Source organism: Chamaea fasciata, unplaced genomic scaffold (assembly GCF_029207755.1).
Source record: "Chamaea fasciata isolate MVZ Bird 193981 ecotype frontalis unplaced genomic scaffold, bChaFas1.0.hap1 SCAF_2, whole genome shotgun sequence".
Lineage (NCBI taxonomy): Eukaryota > Metazoa > Chordata > Aves > Passeriformes > Sylviidae > Chamaea > Chamaea fasciata.
In genome coordinates, this window is record NW_027094087.1 from 33,951,757 (window position 1) to 33,976,067 (window position 24,311).

The 24,311-nt window shown below is 39.3% G+C and overlaps 1 protein-coding gene across 9 annotated transcripts in view; it reads left to right on the plus strand.

The window, feature by feature from the left end:
- DLG2 (discs large MAGUK scaffold protein 2) overlaps positions 1-24,311 on the plus strand; it is a 993,549-nt gene that overhangs the window by 890,539 nt on the left and 78,699 nt on the right. For all 9 annotated transcript variants that reach the window (XM_066175626.1, XM_066175625.1, XM_066175627.1 and 6 more), the window contains one exon: positions 12,775-12,889. In XM_066175626.1, coding sequence (XP_066031723.1) covers positions 12,775-12,889 — 115 coding nt within the window. The remainder of the gene's footprint in view (positions 1-12,774; positions 12,890-24,311) is intronic.

The following is a 24,311-nucleotide window of genomic DNA, read 5'->3' on the forward strand; positions in this document are numbered from 1 at the left end:
TAGGCAAGGTGCTGAAGTTCATTTAACACCAAATGCAGAAAAGAGTGCAAAAAAGCCCTAATTAACCACCCTGGTATAGCCAGTCACTGTCCAGAAAGTGCAACAGGAGTCACAGCTACAGGACAGTTTAGTTCAAGCTGTGAGGGTTCATTTTCTCTATTGCACTGACAGGTCATGACAGTGTTTCTCCAGCCGAAAGCTAACAGGGAGCAGAAATTGTCTGTCCACTGCAAGATGTTTTATTTTAGTGGAAGAATAAAAAGCAAGAAGCATGAAAACAAGTTATCTTCTCTCTTCCTGTCTCTTAACACTGAACCACTCACTGACTTAGCTTGACTTCAACTATGTTTTCTCTCTCAGTCCTCCTGGTAGTTGTGTTTTATTATTTTCCTATCTCGCCCAGAACTAAGTTGAGAAGAATTCAAGTCTCTCTGAATTATCCTACACTCTCTTGGACTTAAGGTTTTGTGCACGAAAGAATTTTATCTTCTTTCTTGTGTGCATGCAGCAACATACTTTGCCCTAGAAGTCAAACTTCTTGATGAAAAGGTAAGTCATCCTGGAGAACAGTCAGCCCCTTGACCAGGCTAAAGAACCTACCAAAATCTTGTATCCTATTAATTCATATGTCAAGAGCTAGTACATCACTTTTCCACTTAGAAGTGAGTCTCACAATACAAATATCCCAAGAAGATGGAAAATTATCCCAGTAGTTTTATCACAAGTGAAAGCTAAGATGTGTTTATGTGACAATCTCAAAGCTTTAGTGCCTTGTGCAAGTCAACAGGAAAATACTGTTATTTCACTGCAGCCAGATTGGTTTGGGCATCACTGATCTTGTGTGAATTAGCACAAATTAATTTTCACATTAACCTGCTTAAAGCCATGAACATTGGACTCGGTACTAGGGGATTCAGTTAATTACAATAATAGTACTTTTGTGCTAATTACAGGGACACACCAAAAAGGTTTCTGTAGCAATACTAACCCATTTTATAGCATGTAGGCCACAGGCAGTAATGAGCTTCATCTGTCCCAATTCATATACAGTAATTTTCTTTAAGGGCTCATTTCTGACACTCACAGACTTTTTCAAAAGGTTTATCTTTACAAGACTGTCCCTGCTTGCTTGTTTAGCTGCATTCCTCTTTTTCATTACTTTTTGTAATTTTGCTGTAGTGTTGGTCTTTAAATATTTCAGTTTGCCGTATTGTTTTCTTGTATTCATTGTGAATTAGAATGAACAGTCTTTAAAAGCACCAAAAAAGCTTAAGATGAGACATTGGGAAAAAAATGCAGCTGCAGAGAGGAAAGTCAGCCATGAGAATAGACTGTTTGGGGTGGTTGATATGTCTCCATCTCTGAGGATCTTTAAGAACAAATTAGCAAACATCTGTAAAAAGATCTAATTGTGACTTAGGGCCTACAAAGACTTTCTGCTCACTTGCTGGCAAAGTCTTAATCTCCTGTTACTTCTGAGAAATCAGACTCATGCTCCAGTTGCAAGTTTCTGGTGCCTGGCATCCATGTAAGAGAGTCCTGTTTGTCCTTGGAAAATGCTAGGCAGTGCAATTTGATACAGCCCTTTAGCATTGCAGTCTAAGCTAAATCATTTCCATTTGCTTCAGAAGGTGCAGTCAATTGTCCCAACACAGACAATATTTAGGAACTTGATCACAAATCCCAGACCATAATGCACTCTCAATCTCGTCTGATTCTTTCATTTGATATGAGTACATCTCTTTCTTGGAAAAGCGTGTATAAGAAACTTAAATCATTCATCATTGTCAAAAAAAATTCTAAGTGTTTATTGGCTTTGATCATTCCTGTCCAAACTGTCTCTGAAAGCTGTATGGGTGTGACATTTTTTAGTGCTAAAAGCTGTTTAATCGTAAACATCGTAAGCATCATCTTGGATCATCTTGATCCGCTGCTTTTCCCTACCTGGATCATCCTAAACAGTTACAAGCAGTGAAGCAGAAAGCCAGAGAACTTTGGAGAAACCAGCCTGAAATTGGATGGATGGATGGATGGATGGATAGATAGATAGACAGATAGATAGATATGCATTAAACTGACTTTCTGTAAGGAAACCACTGATAGGTGAATAACATAAAGATAACAAAGTATTTACTTACTCCAGAGAACAGACCACTGGTCCTTGGCAAAAGCTGTAGAGGCTGCAATTCTTATTCTGAGATGCTCATCAGAAGCATGAAAGAATATAAGAAGCCTGGATATCAGGTGGGAAGTTTTCAGCACTTCCATTTTCTATTGATCTATAAGCCTTGTCTGTAACGTGGCTCACCAGCACAGCAGGGAGAGAGCAGAGATCTGCTTCCTGTAGGACTGACTCTGACATTTTCTTTGTTAACTAAGATTGGATTGTTTATTTAGCAAAATGGAAATGGGTGGGTGAAGTTGTGTTTTCTCTCTAAATCTGCCATTGAGAATCAATGTACAATGGAAAAGAGCAATTTACACAGAGGAACTGTGCTGGGGTAAAAGCCAATTAAGTCAGCTTCAGCTGTGTTCAGCTAGAAGAATGAGTCTACCTGTTTGAGAATTGGGTGCTCTGAGTGGCCTTCCAATAGCTGTGAAATGCTAAAATGGAACTTACTGCAGGAAAGTATTTGAACAGTTTGTGCACAGTATTTTAGGGTTTGTTTTTCTGTAAAAGTAGGACTTGGACTTGATAAAGGAAACCTTTTCCAGCTGTCTTATCCCATAAGGGTGGGTTTTGGTGGTTCTGTGAATGATGAGGTCAATGATATCAGCAGTAATTGCAAGGCATTTACTGGTATTCCAGTGCTTTTTGAGACATAAGTCCAATTTTACATGATCTGATGCTCAAGTTAAACAACATTTCTGAGCATCCAGGCCATAGCTGTACCCTTCCTTTTTAATTAGTGGACCAATGCACCACATACTGCAGAGGACTCAAAATATCCCCTATAATAAGCTAAGAGGGATGCAGGAAGCATGACTTATCCTGAGGTAATATATGTATTTGTCTTGTTTAAATTCATTCAAGCTTGTAATGTGCTGAACCATTCCCTATTACCTGTTTGTATGAGAAACAGTAATCCCCCTTTAATCAGGAAGCTCTAGCAAATTAATACGATTCTGCAGCTGCTCTCAATATTGCCTCTTAGAAAAAAATCAATACACAAGTGAGAATGTTTATATCCATTTAAGTCTTTTCTTTTTTGTTCGGGATATTTGTGATTGTTTTAAAGGGGTTTTTAAATGGTCAAAATGGATAGTTTTGTTTCCAGCCTTTGCTGAATTCTTCTTTTTAATTCAATAGAGTGTTCCAGACAACCTTAGGAGATGGCTGAAGATATTCTTGGATAGAAGAGCAGCACAGCTGAGCATTGGAAAGTGGCAGTTACAGGGGGAGGTAGATTTTACCTGGCAGATTTTGAAATCGAGGAGTGAATAATTTATAAATGGCATTTCCAATGTTAGGAAATGGCATTAATCATAACAACAAAACAGTTCAGCCGAAAGAAGTATGTCCATGGTATTTTTCAAAATACTTTTGCCAAGATTCTGTTTCTGTCACTGGTAGTCCCTCTGATCTCTGTATTTTTGGTAGTCTCCTAGGCAGTCCTGTTGTGTGAATAATCACCTCTGGTACTATTGGTATTCTTGCTACTGTTTAATTTTCTGGTTTGGCTTATGATGATTTTAAATGATTTGTGGGTGGGTTTTTTATTTTTACTGTAAGCTACAACTTTCATGCTGGTTTATGGAATTAATAAAATCACATTAGCTTCCACATCACTCTATTTTCAGTGAGAAACTTTTTTTTCCCTAAAGTCTCTTTAAGGAACCTCTTTTTTATCTCTTCCCACTCTGAGTATATCAGAATTTTGTGGATTATAAGTAAAAAACTAGCATATGATGTCTTAGCTGTGAAAGTTTTTGTGTAAGTTTTCATAGATGTTCACTTGGGAATTTTGAGCCCTGATTAAGCAATGTCTCCTTTTTTTTTCACTTTTATGTGAAAATCGACCAGGTCAGACTGATCTACATTTCCAGTTTTATTTCAAAAAGTTTCTCATGTAATTCCTAGATGGATCCTGTGCCTCCTTAGTCGCATTAAGTTGCTGTTTTTTTCTGGAGATGATGAAGTAGGATTGCACCCTTTTTCTGTTTTCCCAGCATGCTGTAGTACAAGGTGGCATCTTCTGCACACAATGTTGGGGCAGATGCCTTGTGCACCAGTGTGCTCCAAGCTCTGTATCCATATATTTGTGTCAGAGTGCTTTCCATTCTGGATCAGCCACACTCAGCTAGGGTAGTGTACAGTACACAGGCTAACCCCATCCATTTTTCTTGAAAGGGATTTGGGAACACTCACATGAACCACATAGCTGACAGGTAAGACACTCAGGAGGAAATTTATGAACAGCTGAAGGGTGGTTGGAATCATTTGCCATCATTTACAAGTGTGGAAAAGAGGAATGTCTACCCAATGTAGTTACAGGGTTAGCTTAGACTATCAAACTGCCTTCTCAGTATTGCCAGCCCTAGGAAACTCCAGAAGTGGTCAGCTCTGTGTTGTTTCTTTGTGCCAACTCATGTCTTAAACAAGCTAAGCCAGCATCTTTGTCAAGATATCAGTGTCATATGTTTGGCTCCCAAGAAATGGAACTACACTTGGTTAAAAGCAGAAGCAAGAAAAAAATAAGTAACAAATGCCCCAGGGCAAAGATTTTGGATGGGAAATTGTAGAAATGGAATAAATGTATGAAAATGTGGTCTTCCACTACTAGCCTGCAGTGACAAAGTAGCTAAATGAATTAGCTTAGCTATTAATAGAAAGTAGGTTTTGTTCCTTTGCAACATCTCACATAAATATTTGCTGAAGAAAGAGAATTCTGATGCAGGGAAGTGCTGCTGCTTTTTTTTTTTTTTCCCCTCTATTTTTTGCTTTTTTAAAATATTTTTTTTCACCTTGACAGAATCGCTTTGTGCCTAAAATACTGGAGATATCTTGAAATGTGTCTGCACTGTACAAAACAGTAATTCCTTCAGAACTATCAAGGTTAATGAGACATAAGCTGCTCTGCTGGGTGAGCATGGCTGTGCAAGTTGGATGCCAGGGCTGAGGAGATGTGTCCAACTTTTCCAAGATTTCACACTGTGCTGCCAAGGCAGACCATGTGAAACTCTGCTTTTTATTTGCCTTGCTCCTTCTTGGACACGTGTACAAACAAAGTTATCCAAAATGTTAGCTCAGTCTGAGCCTCAGGGAACTTGGAAAAAGTGCCACAGACAGTTCCTGTTTAGTTCAGCCTACGTCGGTCAAAATAACAGGGATTTTGAGAACGCAGTAAAATCCAGTGCAGGATAACGCTTCTCGAAGTCTTTTGAGGGGTTATTTTCAAAAGCTGTTGAATTGCTTGGAGTTTTCTTCAGTGGTTGGAAGAAGTTGCAGAAATTTCCATCCAAGAAGGTCCAAGGTTACACTTCCTGAACCAAGAATAGGCTTTAAGGGAGTAGGTAGAATAACACCTGAATTGGATACATAGTCCTTGTTGTTCACTACTATTTATTTTAGCATTCCAAGCTTCCAAATCCCAAGCTTTGACTTGGAATTATATCCCCTGTGACTAGAAGTAGAACATGTTATTAGTCTCCTGAAGGTATCATGGAAGGAAGATATGTTTTATGGGGTATTTCTGTTCACAACTAACACAAAATGAGTACTGTATCTAACAGTGCAACACATGGAGAAAGCATTATATCCACTAATAAAGCAAAAGAAAATAAATTTAGTGGAGATATTAAGGCAATGAATCCAGCCGCAGATCCAACATATAGGGTGAATTTTTAATTAGAAGACAGGCTGAAATCTGTATGTTGGTAAAGGAAGACAACCAACTAATATCAAAGAATGAAGACATTAATAGCCCTGCTGTGCTGAAGTTTTAAAGGGCAAAGCAATCAGTAAAATCAGTAAACATGCCTGTTTCATTAATTTTGAAAGGTTCCTGAAAAGGGTTATAGAAAATATTTCAATAAAAACAGGTAGACATAGTCCAAGTAATAAAGCCTAATAAAATGTAAATGTGTCTTCCCTTCCCCAGTATTGAAATCTGTGTTTTTAATTTCCTTTGAGTGAGCTCAAGGGAACTGTATGACTGATAAGAAATAACAGCATCACTTCTTCTGTTACTCAGTGCACCATGAATGGAGCAAGGCTTTTTGAGCAGCACTTTCTCAATAAGGCCAGTGCTGCATCAAAACTGTGTGCATTTTTTTCCTGTTGAGTCATGAATTTAGCTGATAGTAGATCTAACTGGGGTTTTTTTTTTACTTAATAAAAGCATAGCATCTACTGTAAAAGATAAAATCCAAAGCCAGCCTAGTACAGAGCTGTGTCCCTGCCAGTGGGCAACGTCACACATGGCAGAGGCAGATAAAAGAATGAAAGGTACAGTGAACTGTACCTAACCATCACTTGCTTATTTGTTTCTTATCAAATTTCTGCAGATTGCCACAATGATTTTTCACCATCATTAACCTGCTATGTGAATGCTTGCAACATCAGGCAGCTATAGAATTGAACCCCTAACCACCTAAAAAGGATGCTTTCAGCCAAAAAAAATTACTCAAGTATTAAAAAAAAATAATCCATAGACATAAAACACTGGTATTATCAGTTTGTGTCTTTTTGCACACTCAGTTTCCATGTGTATTACAGTAGTTTCAAAAGCTTCCAGGGTTGTGGGATGCTGGCAGGCATAGCCAAAGACAGAGAGTCATATCTCTGCCATGCCTGTCATAGTATGATGAGAGTTACTCGCTCTGACTCACACAAATTCACACTGTAAATCTGTGGAAAAGCAGAACCAGACCCACTACTCAGAAGTCCTGATGCTGGTCTGCTCATCTTCCTCTCACCTCCAAGTATGAAACAATTGTTGACTATTCAACACTGTGGGCAAAGGGCAGAAATGGAATAATACTCACTCTAGGAATAAATGTGTTCTCTTTTTTTAAATTTTACAGTATTAAGCCAAGACACTTACTAAGAGGAGGCAAAGGAAAAAAAAATACTTACATATATAGCATAAATAATAGTATCATAATCATAGTGTTATGCACATCGCTGCCTCAGATGTCCAAGGCAGTAAGTTCCTGACTTACCATAGAAGCATACAGTTTGTGTTCCCATAAATAGAACAGAGGGTTTAAACTGGCCTGAATCCACTGAAATTATGCCAAATTGATATTGGTAGAGAAACTGATCTGGCAGCTCTTCCTTTATTACAGTTGCTAGAGCTATTCAACATACCTTTTTTGAGATGATGAAGTTCTCTAATTAATGCCTTCCTGGTATGTTTTTGTTTTGTGGTTTGGGATTTTTTTTTTAATTATGTAGTTTGTTAAAATTGGACAATTCAAGTTTTACTTTCCATTTTCAAATTTCTATTTTTTAGTAAATCTCTTACCATCTAGAAGCAAACAGTGATTATTATTCTGACTTACACAGAAAAGAAAATTCTGCTACCAGCTTGCAGAAAGCATTGCTATCTCTCTAAAGGGGCCAGCACTAAGAGTGTTCAAGTGGTAAAGACATGGACTAGGCTGCTTAACTGTTATTTTCACTATTCTATTATATGTCAGCATTTCAGTTTCTGAACTGTGCTTTACTTGTAGGATCAGGGCTCTTTTTGGTTATCATGTTCTCTAAATTCAATCAATACTACAATATTTGTTATAAACATAAAAGTGAAAAATAACAGTGGCATAGCATTGTAAAATTCTGCAACTTTTTCTCATAGAAAAGCTGCAGAATATTTATTCATTTAACATAGCTATTTTTTATTTCTATGACCAAAAAGTAACATCAAGCCATCAGATATAATATCTCCATCTTTGCTATTTTTATATTCAGAAATTATTTGATTTTGATGTTTACTTTCTTGCACTCATTTTTTGGCTCCCCAAAGTATCTATGACTTCCAGGAGCTTTATTGTTTTCTCAAGTGTTTTTTGTATCCTTAGTCTTTTAGGCTGTTTATGAACTCACGTTGAAATTTTTTAAACTAAAATTTCAATGTACTGCTTATATTAATAGGAGAAGTTCTTGCTCCGTGTCCAAAGGACATCACAGCAAAACTCATCCCAAACTGTCCATCACAGATCTCATCAGCTCAAGATATTTGGAGAGACTTAAGTGTTAAGTAATCAGACTCACAAAAGTTCACATACCAAGTCTGACCATGGACCACCAAAGAGAGTCAGTAAGAAGCTCAAAAGGGAGGGGTGTCTGTGTGTTAAAACAATTCCTTCCCACCATGTAGGTTCCCAGTTGCACAATGGGTAGATGACTTGGCAGAACTTTAGGTATCTAAATCACTTCAGCAGCGAAAACTTTGGTATCTGCATCTCCTGAGATACCAAAGTAGATTAGTCAAGATTTTGTAGATCACAATTTTTTGATTTTGGCCAGCTAAGCATGAAGTATATCGCTCTTTGGATTTGAGGTTTTAGATGTTTTTTTAACAGGGCTGGCCATTTGCCTTGCTTTGATTTCTCAGTATGTGAGCTAAGGAGAAGCTTCAAGGTGTTTGAAGTTTACTCCCAAAGATCTATCCAGTCCTTTCAACATGTCCAAGTGCTTTGGAAAGGAAAGGATTGCATCAATATTTGAAGGTTAGAATACATATGAGTCCCAGATACAGCAATTGGCAAGGTGTTGGAATGAGTCTGAAAGAAAATCACCAGCTCTCTGTCCATTTATTCACTCTGTTTATTTGCCTGTATGAAGCTGGCAAACATTACTTATTCAAACTGGTGTCTTTATTTGATTAATGTGCTGGTTTGGCCTTGGTTGGCTTGGGGGCACTTCACATTGTGTCCATTCAAGCTGACCCTTCTCTGTCTCCTCACTGACCAGAGAGCTGAGTGGAGCCAACATTAGAAAACAGACTCTTGGCAAAATGAGGATTTGCCTGTGGCAGCATTGCCAGAGCCCTGAAAGCTGGTCTTGCTCTCCCTGTAGCTGTGGCACTCCTCACAGCAGCAATCTCCTCTCCCACATTCAGTGCCACCAGCTCCACCAGTCCAGGGGCACCTCTCCTATCTGTGTCTTTGGGACAGCCAAATTCAGGTCTGCCTACACTGCCATGAGCCCTGGGCCAACTCTAAACTGGTGTATGAGCAAACACCTCCCTCTGCCCCATTTCCCCTGTTTTTTATAGCAAGAATCCCAGAGCTAGCACAAACCATTGTATCATCAGTTCTGACCCCAGAAATAATATAGGTTACAGTTTGCTCACCCATTTGCCTTTCTAGCTAATGTGTAGCTTTATCAGTTTCTTAAGCTGCCAGAGTTGTTAAATCATTATTAAATCAGGCAACAGGTAGGAACTTTGCAGATGGATTGTAGTAAGTCAAATTTGGGAAGTTTTGCTAATGAAGCATTTCCAGTAGCAACATGTTCTTTGTTCTCCTTTCTTCAAAGGGCATGAAATTGGTGATTTGGCTTTGACTGTATTTTTCATTAGTATGTCACAATCTCAGTGTCCTTTTAATTGTGTAGGAGCTTTGGAAGTGTGGTATTTAGATTCAGTGCTGAATTTGAAGGAAGCATGAAGTGCTTTTCTGGACTTTGGGGCTGTCCTTTTTCACACCTAACAAATGCAAAGCTATTAGGAGACAGCTCGCCTGGAATGACCCAACGTACAAAGAAGTGTTAAGAAAAAAGGACTCTTTCCCAGTAGGCAGAACTACCACAGCAGTTCAGATGGCAGAGCATCACTGTTTCTTTTTCTGTTCACATTTCAAATGCATCTGTCACTGTAGTATCTAGGAATCGGTAGGAGAACTGGGAGGACTGAGATTAAAGAAACCGATCTGAGCTAAATACTGCCTGCATTGATGGTCGTGCAATTTTTGGCCCAGGCATTTGCCAGGAGGAAGGGACGAGTGTACGTTTCAGTATTTTTTACCAAAAAAATGTGTAGAAGGTACAGTCTGAAAATATAGTCCCATACAATTGGGGTTTTTTTCAAATTATCTATGTATTTAAATCCATAGCTAAAGACATCTCAATAAACAAAGTAACAGACTATCATTAGTACTTCAGTAATTTTTGGTATCAAGCAGGGAGGAGGACCTTGAACCTTGAGCTTCCGTCACACACTTATTAGACATTTTTTAATATGTCTTGTGGTTTCAAGAGATCTCCCAGAGAGATTCTTGAACTCAGAATAAGTTTACAGACAGTTAAAACTGGTTAAATTACAAGTGTTCTCTAAAGTCAGAATACAAGCAATAATATCATCATCTGACCAAGCTGTAGGCATTTGAGTATCTGATGTTCAAGTTGCAAATAGCTGGATGCTGTGCTAGAGAAAATCAGATTTTCAGTCCTCTCTTCTCACTCTCCAGATTGGTGTCTAAATCTGGGAGTTACTCCCACGCCTTACATACAGAGTCAGCCTGGGATGGGGATGCTTATTAAAGGGAAAGTTGCTCTTCTGTAGATCATTCATATCCTTGGTGTTGCCCAGATGTAAAACATTAAAGAAGCTGTATTAAACTATATGTTTACTGTCTTCTTCAGCATATCCATCATAAATGAAAGAGAGCTAGTGACAAGCCCTACAACTGTAATTTTTTGCCTATTTGTGTAGGACTGATGCTGTATGAGGAAGAGAAATGCAAGGTTTGGTTCTTAAGATCACCTTTCCTATTTTCCAAGAAGAAATGTTAGATTTTTTTTAATGAAATATAATCTAAACAAAGCTTTGCTCAGAGGATGATTATTTACTAAATAAATTCTAAAGCAGAAGATTAGAACAAATATGACTCACATAGAGCGAACTTTAATCCTACACTGGGATAAACACTAAACTCCACTTTAAAAAAAAAAACATGAGTTTGTAGGAGCCTTAGTTTCACTGAGAATTTGTGCTTTTAAATCTCTAAGAAGTTTAAAGATATACTCTAGGTGAAAGAAATGAGCAAGAAACAAGCTACAGAATAAACCTAAAATACAGTCTGCATGTAGGAGTTTCTCTTCTCCTGACATACAGAATTTCGGTTGCAGTCAGTGAAGTCATAGGTATGTGGGAAGACTGAAGAGTCCTATACCACAGCAGTGGTTCCCAACTGATGAGCAAAGTAGCCACTGTCACTTAACAGACTGAGTAGGTAATGCCAAGGAAGCTCAGTGGAAAGGGAGACAAAATGTGTCAAGAGAGAAGGAGGGGAAAAAACCCAAGCACAAAACACCAAATCAAACCATTCTGCTAAGCCAGCTTGAAGGTGGCCGGTGTCTATGCAAAATGTGGGATCTTGGAAAGGTCAGGTGTTATTATCCAATGAAAATGTAGAGTGCACGTAGTAAAATGCATTAGTCGTTGCAAAGCATCTAGACATTCTGGGATGTGAGCCAGTAGGAACAGCAAATGATCAAACAAAAATAATGCTGAGTTCTTCTAGGAGAAAAATGCGAATGTTGCTGTCTTACAGCATTTTCACATAGCTCAGATAGCAACAAGCAAGATGCGGACCTATGGGTTATAAATGCACTGTAAAGATTTTTTTGCTTAAGCTGGGAGGTGGTGGGATCTGGTGGAGTGTACCTCTATCCTTTGAGGGAGGAAACCTTGTGTGCTGGTTTCATTTCTGCTTTAGCCTTGCTGTGGGGAAAGGGACCTTCTTTTGAAGGCATCAGTGAAATAAAACGTTGAGGTGCAGGGAACATCATCTTCTCTTTGCTGGCATCAGTCTGCAATATCTTACTCTTTAAAGTGTCACTGACTCACTGAAATGTATTTTGTACACCCCCTCAGCTTAGTCTTATAGCTTACATCAGTAGATTTCCCGGGTTTAGGTTGAATTGTGGCTCTCTGTGCTGCTGGAGGTTCTCAGTTTCAAGGAATTAGAGCTTATCTCCAGAACCTTAACCTTTCTTCTTGCAAACCAAAGCTCAGCCCATTGGGTCACACGATGAGCAACTGGAGGGAGCATTGATGAGGCTGTGTCCTGTCAGAGAGGAGTCTCACCAAATGATATAGTTCTAGCTGATCCCATGTTGCTGGGCAGCAGGTCACAACATTTTGCAGAGCCACCAGTAGAAGTATGGGGGTGAACAAGTTGTGGGGGGGAGCAGTTCTGTGCCATTGTTATGCAGCTTAGATTTGGAGTTTGTGGGATCACCCACCCTAAGACCGAGATATGGCTCCACCTATTTAAAAGAAACAGAACCCAAGCCTCAGTGGGCAGTGTAAAAAAGGTGGCTGATTGCTCATACAGTAATTTCCTGACTGCGCTGGGAATAGTTGGACATGGAAATATCTCCTTCATTTGGGTGGGATTTTACAGTAATTGCTTGACTTGTTAATAACTTCAGTGCTCTGTCCCACTGACCCTAACAAGGTATCACATTGTTTGGAAGGAGGAAAGATACAGTGGAAGACTCCTTTCAACATCCTTTCCACAGACTGGAAGATATTGATTAACACATTTTAAACCTCTTTTCCTTTCCTGAAACTGCAGGACCGTGGGTCTAGATAGCTGATTCCTCACCTAGCCAGTGTTGAAATGTTCAGGTACCACAATAAAAAGGGCATATATTTACCTAAGACAATACATTAATTCAAGGTTCTATTAGACTTCAATTTTCGAGGCATGCCTCACACTCATTAATTTATTGTTAATTTGCATTTAGCAGCCCTAATGATTATATAGGTCAAGAACACTAAAATATCTTTATTCTCTGGGGTTTTCTTATCTCCTTAGAGTACGCTCGATTTGAGGCAAAAATCCATGACCTGCGTGAGCAGATGATGAATCACAGCATGAGTTCTGGGTCTGGCTCCCTGAGGACTAATCAGAAGAGGTCACTGTATGTCAGGTAAGCAGGAAGAGCCTTCTCTTGGGAATATGTCAGCAGCTACTTTGTCTATGCCTGATGTGTGCTGTTGGTTTGGCAAGGTGGGAAAGAAGTCTGAGGAGCTGCCTTGAAATGAACTGAGAAATGCATCCATCTTACAAGCACAACATCATTAATAAGAAAATTGGATAAAAGCCCTATATGCCCTATTTGACCACTTCAAGTAATGTGCAAAGAGCATTACACTTTTATAGGAATTTGGGTTTGTGCGATCAACATTCCTTAGCTCAGTCAATATCTGAGATGGATACTGTGGAGTAATGATACCAGTTGTTTCTGTCTGAGGTTTTGCCCAGACATGGAATGGGTGTTCTCAGGGGGAGCACCTCTTTGCCAAAACCTTTTTCTTGCAAAACACAAACTCTTGTATGCTATTCTAAGTGCATGGCAATCTGCTACTATCCCCTCACATATGTTTACCTTTCTATCAGTCTATGCTGCAAAGAATTTGCCATCCACCTAGCAAGATCAAATGTGCACACGAGATGTTAAACTCGGGATATTAAGCTGCTGTCCATAGCTTAAATGGGGTAGTGAATAACAAAGGAATTACCTTTGTAACTTACTGGCAGCAGTGGTTGTAATTTCACTTTGACTGTACGAGCCTGTTGGCAGACTGGGTGTTGCCCAATTGCCCCAGCAAAATTTTGCTGTCACTCTCCCCTTTTGGGACTCATGGGGACTATGAGACTCTGTCAAGTCTTTTAATGATCTTAATAATTATGCTTCTCTAGACTTTCATTTTCATTCTCCCCTTTGTCCCCTCTATCCTCCCCATGCTCAGCATATAATTTGAAATTCCTGACAGTCATGAAGTAGAGGGAAGCAATTTGTCAGCCTCTAGGCAGTGATAATTATTCACAGGGGAGCTAATTCAGGTGATAACATTGCAGAGATCCAATTAAGGCTAAATTCTACATTTTGTCATTATGCTCTCAGCGTGAAGGAGTAAGGTAGCAGAGAAGGAAGGGAAAACTTAAATGTTAGCATGAAGGGTCTTGTTCTAATGGGCAACAACCACATGAAGTGCTAGTTGGTACTGCTGTCAGAAAGCAATGACTGAAGGGACATGGATCACTCTTACCAGTGATGTTGCTGTTGGGCAAGGTCAGATTAGAAGTGTTGAGGTTTTTGATGCATCTCTAACCGTCTCTGACCTGAAGTAGGTTTTTTTCCAGACCAAACAGAGTGACTTTGTTGTCAAGAGCTTTGGTCAGCTCCCTGAATTTGCATTTTATGAGAAGCTACAATTGTGTGTGTGTGTGTGTAAGGATGGATAGATCCAAGCTTCCTTTCTCGAGATTAGCTAGGAATGCAAAATGTAGGCAGTAATGGTGTGAGAAGCCCAATCCAGCAACTGCATATTGAGATGTGCACATAAAGGGCTAACACCAGGGTTCTGAACACCTTACTGGAGTTTGAACTGCAACAAAGCTTGATCCGCACTGTATGAACATTGACCTGGTAAGCTCTGCTGAGAACTGAGGCTTATTAACCTGCACTCTGAGCCACGCTGAGATATCTGTGCTACATCTGGACTAGCAGCACTCGTGTGCACTGATGAGCCTGGTTTTCTGCTGCTTCATGAATTCTGGCTGTGGTCTGCCTCAGTAAGCTGCTATGCCCTGGTGCTTCACTGCAGGAGCCTTTGATGTCTTAGCTGCTTATCTAAATGGCACTTCCCAAACTACAAATGCAAAACCTGTTCTTTTATTCCCCAGTTGTTCCAACAAATGCCCCAAACCTCTGAAGCAGAAAACCACAAAAGCCTCAGTCACTTTTGTTAGTGTTTATTTTTTTCTCTCAAAACCCACACAGGCTGGCTGTGTCCGTGTCTGAGCAGCCTGCTTGAGAGGCTCTGTATCCCACATATCACCATAACATTTTTGTAGTGCAGTAGCACCTGCAGCCTTGTGGCTGTCACTGTCAGTTCAATTCACATATACTAATTACCAAGGTAGCTTATGTCTCTGTTAGGCACTAAGGAAAAATAAATCTGGGCTCAGAAATGTACTTGTTTTCAGAGATGAAAATTTTCTCTTTATGGATCCTCTTTACAGAGGGGGCCCATGTAAATAACTAGGATCTAGCATTTGGTTTCTATTCTTACAACTCAGGACATTTCTGTTTCAATGGATTATTTTAGTCAGCATGTGCCAGAGAGCTAGAGGCAAATGACCATATGTTGTTGTAAATCTCTAGCTGTAATGCCAAGTTTATGATTCAAGTTTGCTGTTTTCCTTTCTTTGGGATGTAGTGATTTTGGTGTCCTTCACTGAGTACAGCAAGGATGGTTATTTTTTAACCAGAAAGCTGAATTGAAGCAAATCACTATAATTTAGGTAACACAAGGAAATGAATTAAGATCTCGGTAGGCTGTAATAATTGAAAATAAGTGTCATTACCTGCTCATAGAAAAGCCAACAAAAGAGAGTGAGAAAATGTAAAGCTACAGTTATGCCAGTGGATATGGGGTTCACTGGATGCAGTGTTTTCTTCTTTCCTTACAGTCTGTGATTTCCCCATCCAGCCCCTACTAAAAAAGTATAGCATTGAGATATTGAAAGAAACTATATTAAATTAAGTGAGGCAAAATGTAATATGGGGTTAAAGGGTTGAGTAGAGGTCCATAAGTAGGTGGCTGAAAGCAATTAGTAATCTCACTTCAGGAGCATAAACAACACAGGAAAGAGATCAAGAACTATTTGTTCAGGGAAATTGTGTAGCTCTTTGATGTGATCTTTTATCTCTGCGTACTCTGGTGTTTCAGATTTGTATTTTTTTTTTCTTTCTTTATCCCAGTCTGTCTCTCTCATGTCTCCTGGAATATTTCCCATGAATTTCCTGAATTCTTTTTTTCAGTACTACCTGTTGCTTTTGTATCACAGACTGTGTATCTCTGTGTGGACATTATCAGAGTCCACAACATTAAAGGCAAAGTAAGAGACTCCAGGGGAGAATGGAGCAGTCCTTTTGGGAGCCCTCAACGTCTTTGCCACTAGATCTGTTAAGGAAAAGAAATACAGAAAGAAATACAGAAAGTGAGAGAATAGATAGGAAACATAGGAAATGTTATTATTCATGCTTTTTTGGTGGTGAAAGTGAATGAATTTAATATGAATTCACTAACTGCAATGACAGACTAAAAAACAAGTCTGCTATTATCATTTTTAAGTCATTGGAATTCAGTCATCAACTCATGATCAACAAGGAGAGTAAACAAACCCATCACCAGCTAAATGCTGTGCTATATACATGCATAGCAGGGTCTTATGCAAATTCACGTCTTCCCTTTTTGTCTTTTTAGCTTGTTTCAAAATCTGCTCTCATAGGATTATATATTTGTTTGTCTTGAAATAAATACATGCTTTGCTTTATCCTTCTAGGTCCCTATCATTAGCCAATTTTTTAGGTTACATATGGTTTCTGTAGCTACTCCTGGTTATGGAACATTTTGAAGAGTTAAGCATCAGAGAAGTAAAGTCCTTAAAAAGCTTGGTGAATTGGAGCAGTCACTGAAACTTTAACTTCCAAGCTTTGGAGGAAACTCAGATCTTAAGCAGTTTTCTTGTTGTTTTACTGGATTATTCCTGAGCTTCAAGTACTTGTGTTAGATTTCTGAGGATAAAAGTACAAGCTTCGGTAATTGCTACTATACGTGCAAAGAAAAGGTTTTCAGGAATTATCTGGCATCCAGAAGTGCCGTCTTAGAGTCTGGTTTGGTTTACAGATGAAAAGTAGTGAGATAGGCTTAGAAGAAACAGTCACTGCACCATTTAAGCTTTATTCAAACAAGACAACTTCTGAAATAATGTTTCTATTTTAAAATTCCAGTTGTCTAAAGCCACAACCAGGCACCATGGAGGTGTATTGCTCTGCAGAAATAACTCAAAGCTTCACACCCCCTAACCCTTTCACTGCCACATCTCTGTTTAAAGTCTGTTCAGTGCTGTCAGTGACCAAACATGATTTCACCTTATCAGGGCTCCTTGTTGCCATATATGAAGGAACTGGTTTGGCTTACTGAAATGCTGAATGAGAAGTTTCAGCTTCAGCACTACTTTCAAGTACATCAGTACAAAGTGAATGGTACAGTTGGCGGTAAAGGTGGGGACAGAAGTCAAGTCTGGGACAGGACTGGATCCAACTGCAATGTCAGAAGAAGTGGTTCTGCAGCTGCCTCTCCACTGTGCAGGGAAGAACCCTATAATGGGAAGTGGGGCCAAGGGCTCTTCCCAATAAGATGAAGACACTTACGATCAACCTTTTTGTTTCCAGTCCATGGTGCACTATTTATAAAAATTTGCACAGTGCAAAGAGGTGCCTCTTAGTTCACCACATTTTTGGCTTCTTCTAACTGGAATTATTGCTAAGCATTTCATAGTTGTGATAGATATGGGCCATACAAACACATAGTATTATGTGTTAAAAATGTGTGTGTTCTGGTCCATTTCTTCTTGAACCATGAGGAAGAATCTGGAGATTTGCCATCAGAACTTAGCTCAGTAAAAGGGAAGTCAAAGCCGAGGTACTTTGGGTGGTTTACTCTCGTTCCCAGCACAATGGATTCTCCATTAGGTATTAGACACCTTTACACAAAGTTCCTGAACTTGGAAATTAGTATGTTGCCATATCATAGAACCATGGATGGTTTGGGTTAGAAGAGACCTTAAAGATCATCTGGTTTCAAACCTCTGCCATGGGCAGGGACATCTTTCACTAGAGTGACTTTGATTTTCAACAGATCACAGAAATTCTCAGTTTTGAAGTTTTCGGAGCTACAATTGAAATTCATTTGAGGCAGTTTGTGGAGATTGAGTCTGATATCCAGGGCTTGTTTTATGCAATGTCTGTTACAACCTCCTTCAGTCTCCCTGTCTTCTTTGAGGCAGTGAACCCCCACAGGCAAGTGAGCATCAGGTCAAAGGCTCCATGGGCAGAATTCTCCTGGGAATCTGCACAGCCGGTTGCAATGCTGTCTGAAATCCACCTGAGAAATGCAATTCTTGGAGACATCATGGTAGTGATGATAAGATCAGACTGGGTGATGGAAAGCTCTAGTGTCTAGGTCTGGAAGAAGAGATGATTGTACTGGGGTTTTGAGAAGGAGGTACTGAGGAAACCAGAGAGAGGTATGAAATGGCCATGATTAAATACTCATTGCAAGAAGAGAGAATATGTTTTTGCAAGATGTATGTGTGTATATATATAAAGAAAATCCAAATAGATACGTTAGTGTTAATTACATGCTATATCTACATACACATTGCAAAAATCTTCACTTAAGTGAGTTGCCTGATATTGCTCTCGAGTCAGTGGAGTGCACTTGCCACTTTCAGAGTACAGTTCATGTCATCCAGAAGTAGACATCTAAAATTGCTCAGGCGAATCATGCCCTAAAAATGTCTCTTTCTCACAGTTGAGTGGAAGGAGCCTCAGGTGATTAGCTGAGATGTAAACATCAATATTAGAGACAATTCAAGTTGTGTGACCTGAATCCCACACACTCTGAAAATCTTTCTCTTTTGCCCTCTCTCACACACAAGTGCTCATATACATATCTAGGAGCTATAACATCAGCCTTCTGACTCTTGTCTGTGCATTCTTCTGCAATACAGCTTGGAAACACTGACAGTCTTGTTTAATTGGGATGGTTTTTTGCCTATATTCTTATTCCCCAGGATTCCCTCTGAATTCATTTGTCACTTTAGTTAGCACTTCTGAGGGTCCACATACACTCATTACATGGTCATCAAGCTGGATGAGTTTATGACTCCAGCATCTGGGTGGATCCAAATTGCAATTTCTTTTAGGTTTTGCAGCACTGTAGGTCAACACAGATTTCTGGAGAGCTAATGTGGTGAGCTTGGCACTTAGACATTATTTTTTTTCTATTAATGAGGAAATAGTTATACCTTACATAACCATGCCTGTATTTAATGGCATGGTAGAACTATTGGAATTCCCTTTACTGAACAGTAAGTGGAGGAAAATAGAATTTTAATACAGTTTTTTCACTTACCTCAGATTCCTGGGCAATTAAATGGTCTGAATTGTAGCACAGAATGGAAACACGCATTCAGAAAATGTGTCCTAAATGGCATAAGGCATATTAGTTTAGAAATAGTACACCCAAATGCTAAATTTATGAAACAACTTATTGGACTTGAAATTCCTTTTCAGACCAGAAATGTTGGAATATCACTCATTTCACATGTCCTGGTTAGGTCAGATTTTCTGAATATTCAATTACTACATTTTAATGGTTCTTTCTCTGAAAATAAGAATCTTTTCTACATCCTCCTGGCACAAATATTCTCCCTGGCTTCAGTGAGAACTGCTCAGATTCAGAACCAAGGAAATAGTGTAAATCTTTATTTTTATTTATTTATTTTTATTTTTATTTATCTTTATTTTTCAAAGCAAGGAGGGTCACTCTGCGTGCTTTAGAGACCTGTTCTCCAGGGGGACATTCAAGAGATGAACCGTATCACTCAGGTCTTCATTAGTTGTCAGAAACACTGAGGAACTGAGGAGGATGAGGGATGTGCTGGAATACAAGAATCACCTAATACAATGGGAAGTAAATCCAGTAGTTTTGATTTATTGCATTGAATTTCATGTTTAGAGCAAAAGCATCTGGCTTGGAGAACATGTGATTATCTGTAAAATGGAAAAGGAAGATGAAACCAGCTCTTGTCTTTGACAAAGCAAATCTAGTATTTTCTTTACAAAATTCAACCTGTTCATATGCTTAGAGGCATTTGCAAAAATTACCATGTTCATCGTTCTACTGCTAAGAACAGAGCAAATGAGAAATTAAAAATTTTGACTGAAAATGGAAGAACAGGCAATATCTGGAGGGGAACTGTTTTGTTGGGATTTTTTTCAAAAGTGGCCTCTCACTGTCGGTGGGAACTGTGAGAATTTCACTTCTTTATATTATGCCTGTGAAATTTTCGCAGGTCCTTAACTGAAGTGTCCTAGGAATCACAATGCTGATGCCACTGTCAGCTGAGAGATGCATGTGAGAATTATTAATCTTGGACTACTCACAATTCAAAGACCTTCAGGTTTAAAGTTTGATGGCAGTCTGGTGCTAAAAACCACCCTAAAGTGTAATGCTGTAAATACAGCAATATGTCTCCTCAATATGCTAGGACTGTGAAAACTGATATATTTGATATATAGTCAGTTGAAACTATTAGCCAACTCACAAGCTATTACAGTTTTTCCTAACAGTTACTGCATTTCTTATTCATCTGCTACTTTTTTGCAGTGTTGATACTAATGAACAGATAAGGAAAAATGATGTTTGTTTGCAATTCTTCATAACATTTCACAAAGACGAAGCAGTTAATGGGGAGTGAAAACTGAACATGTAAACACATCAGTCAAACAGTCTCATCTCAGCATCTGACAGCAGCTCTTTCCTTCACATCTTCATGGTTGCCATATCTGCTGCTCTTAGGTGCCAGGTGCGTAAAGGGTTCAGGGATCCCTCCCAGAGATGCGGCGCGATGCTTCGTTAGCTGCAGCATGAACCAACAGCCCAGCAAGCCTTTTATCAATGGGTGCTTCTCCAGCTGTGTCAAAAAGGGGCAAAAAGCAGATTTACTTCTATGTGGCTGTGGCTTTGCAAATCATTGATTATTCTGTGTTCAAAATTACGAGCTATTGTACACAGTTCTGAGCACCTGGCAGGACTGAGCCCTGTGTGAATCAACCACAGCCTACAGGAATTGGAGATATCACGTTCTGCCAAAAGTTTAGAATAGAAGACAGAATATAAAGCAGCTCCTTATCAAAGCCATTCTTGCCTAAGTCATCTTATCTTTGTATTTTCAGTAAAACTTCATGTATTTTAAATAACTGGGCAAGACAGGGAATCATGTCCTCAGAGCAGCATTATTAATGCCTGGTGTGAAACTGCTTTTCTTTTAGCAACTTCAGTAGGCATAAGTAGTACACACTTGTGACCATTTTCCATATTGTTCTGTTTCATAAGTTATTAAAGTAATGTCCCAGAACAGATAATGTGCTTGACATGATGTCTGCTCTACAGAAGCAGCACACCTTTTTCTTTTTTTAGGAGTTGCCTTAATAGCTTTTCATTGCACATATATTGTGCTTTTCTGTTCCCTAGAGGGACTGCCTGCTTTCTGCTTCGGAGAGTAGAAAGTGTCAGCTAGAATTATATCCAAGCCAGAAGATGGTGAAGATGAAGATCTTGGTCTCATGTGGGAATAGGATTTATTTGAAATTTTTACAACCAAGATAGACACAGTTTCAGCCTCATTTCTAAGCAGAAACTCTGAGCATGATCCATCGGTGAAGGGGTGGGGGACGTGAAAGGGAAGATAAACTGTCTGTGGCTTAAAATGGCTGAAAGTGAATCAGCAAAACATGCATTTAAGCTGTGTCTGTTCCCTGTGAAATAGCAGTCTTGTCCAGCAAATAGTTGCTTATAATGTTTCCATGTCAACAGCTATAATAGGACACCGTCAGTTTGTGCAGCTCTCAACTGGAAAAGTACAAGACAGTAGCTTAGACCATGAGCACAGAGACAAAATCCTACTGAAATAAAAGCTTGTGTGAATACTTTCAAAATTGGAGATCTAAATATGAGCATTTGCACACAGCACAGTGGCCAGTGTGAGAGAAAGAAGATGCTTGGCCCTATGGAAGAGTTTTCTCTCTGAAATCTTATACAGAAAAGTTATAAAGCCACTATAGAACAGGCTCTCCAAACGAGCTGTGCTGAAACAAAGCTGAGAGCAGTGTGAAACAGGACATAACCCTGCTGAAAAGGGTAGTGGGAATTTGCATTCGAAGCTCCTTCCAGTAAAAACAAATGAGGAAGATCTTTAGTTTCACTGCAAGGAGGTCCATCTCTGAGGAGGGAGCCCAGCCAAGTTAAGTGATGAGGCTAAGTGGGACCAGTAGTCTTTGCTGACCCTTTTACTTCTCATTAGAAATAGAAATTACTGCAATAATGCTCAATTACTGCAAATATGCAATAATGTGACCCTAGGAGGATCTGGGGATTTGCCTACCTGAATCTGGGCTCAGAAGGGGCTCCTAAGGAACTCCATTTAGTCATTCCCTGCCACCCCACTCTTGTAACAGGAAAAAAAGTGCTAATCAGGTCCTCCCAGGCTTCACTGACATCCTGTTGAGTAAACCCTGGTTTAGATGCAGCTGCTTTGCTAGTTCTGCTGTAAGCGGTGCTTGTGTGGTGCTGGTCGATACTTAAAGCTGATGTCCAAGGGGTGCCAGCTCAGTGTGCCAGCCCCAGCAGGTCTGGCATTGCTTACCCTGTCTCTGTTCCTCTTGTATACCAGTCTTGAAAAGCAGGGTTTGATCCTCTGTGAATGTGCCTCTGAATGTTCAGAACAAATGGAGTAAAAAATTATTTCAGAGATTGACATTTCTCTCTCTCTGTCTATATATAATTGTGTGTACACCTGCATTCTGCCGTGTCTCCAACTCCACCTCTCTTGTGAAGACTGATTGTGGGGCTCATTCTTCTCTTAAAGCTTCTTACTCTAATTGCTTGATCTACTAATGTAGCAAATAAACAGACTTCCTGTTATCTGGTGAAGAGTTTGCCAGATGTTCCTTGCCAAACAGGAATTATAATAATTAAACATTCACCCACTTTCTTATGCTTTTTAATTGACCATGAAGGCAACCACATTCCTTCACCCAATATATTGGGCTGATGCAATTATCAACACACCTACTTAGCACAGCATAATATATACTTCTATACAAACCCCTGCTCACAGAGAAGGCAATAGCATGTTGCTATTTCTGCTCCTACATCTTCCTTCCAGTTGTTTAAAAGGGTCCTGGCATAGAGGGCAGCAGCTGAAAGCTTTGGGGAAAAAATTAGGGCAGAAAAAGTTACTTAACAACATAGGCAGCTTTGGGGTTTTTATAACCTTATATTTCTAACCACTTAGATTTTAGTTTTGTCAGGCTGGAATAGTTTTTACCTTAGTGTGCTGCTAATGATACCTGTCCTTCCCATTTCAAGAAAGTATCAATATTTATTTCACTCTGGGAGCTGGAAAGATCTGTAATCTTTCTCTTTTAAAAAGCACTATCTCTGCAGACAGGCTTTTTCCTCTTGATGTTCTTGAGACATTTTAGAGTCCAGGTAAAGGCTGCAGATACCCACTGTAGTAATTACTTCTTTCTGCAGAGACTGTAAGACAATTTGGAGAGAAAAGGATCATAGGTGATCAATGACAAAATAAAAGCCCAGCCTAATGGCCATCAAGCAGTATTTTGCCCCTTTCTTACAGATGATTCAAATGCAAAGCCATATTTCAGTCCTTTCTGCTGTTGCCATCTGTACCCAGCCAGTCAGACTTTGTCTGTCATGTTCCATTTTCCTGAGAACACTTCAGGAACTACTCTTGTAAAAGTACATCTTAGATTTGAAGAATGTCTGTGGTTTCTTCATGTATTTATGGACAAGGAAACTGATATCTTTGTGAACCCATCTTGAAAACAGATTGAGACTAGACAGTATCAAAACCATTTTCAGAAGCACTGCAGGAAACAAGGCAGAAGCAATGTTTCTAACGGGGTTTGCAGCTTCCAAATGCAATTGCCCTTTCAGTATAAGCATTGAAAGTTATTTTTCTTTTTCTATACTGGCTGGCAGAGCATTGCCATGGAGAGCTGTCGTGACAAGAAGGCTCTGCTGCAGGGAGAAGCTGAGGATGTAACATCCCAAGAGATGTCCTGGAAAGTGGATTTGTTCTCAGGGTTATTCTGCCCAGTGTTTCATCCAGACATAACATTACAGACACATTCTTATGGCATCCACTTGTTACTAATTTAATAGCAAATTCATCCCATTAAATTGTTTATGACACTGGTGTCTGGTCCTGATTTCATACCTGGTCTTCTTTACAGAAAAGAGGATGAGCTACAGGAACATTGTCAAGGTCAGAAGTAGATTCCTAAAGCCTCTACTAGAGTTAGGAGTTACGGCATGACTCCAGTGCATGGTGCTTCTTCAGATCTGATTTACACAGGTTTCAGTCAGCTTAAGTAAACCCTAACTAGGCTGCAGTAAGGGTCATCAGTCTTTATTCTGATTTCAAGCCAGAATCGTGAGATGTTCCAGGAGTAAGAATTAGAAATCCTCTTTCATCATTGATATTTACATATGGACTCATCCTGAAAGCCTTATGAACTTCAGCAGATCTTTCAGCAAAACTGAACTGGACATAAATTTTCTTGATAAGTCTTTGACAATCTCTTCATCTACTTATACTTTAATAATAAATTAGAACATCAGTAAGAAAAGCAAAATATTAATTAGTAGCAGTGGACGGTGAGACACTTCTTATCAATTTCTGTG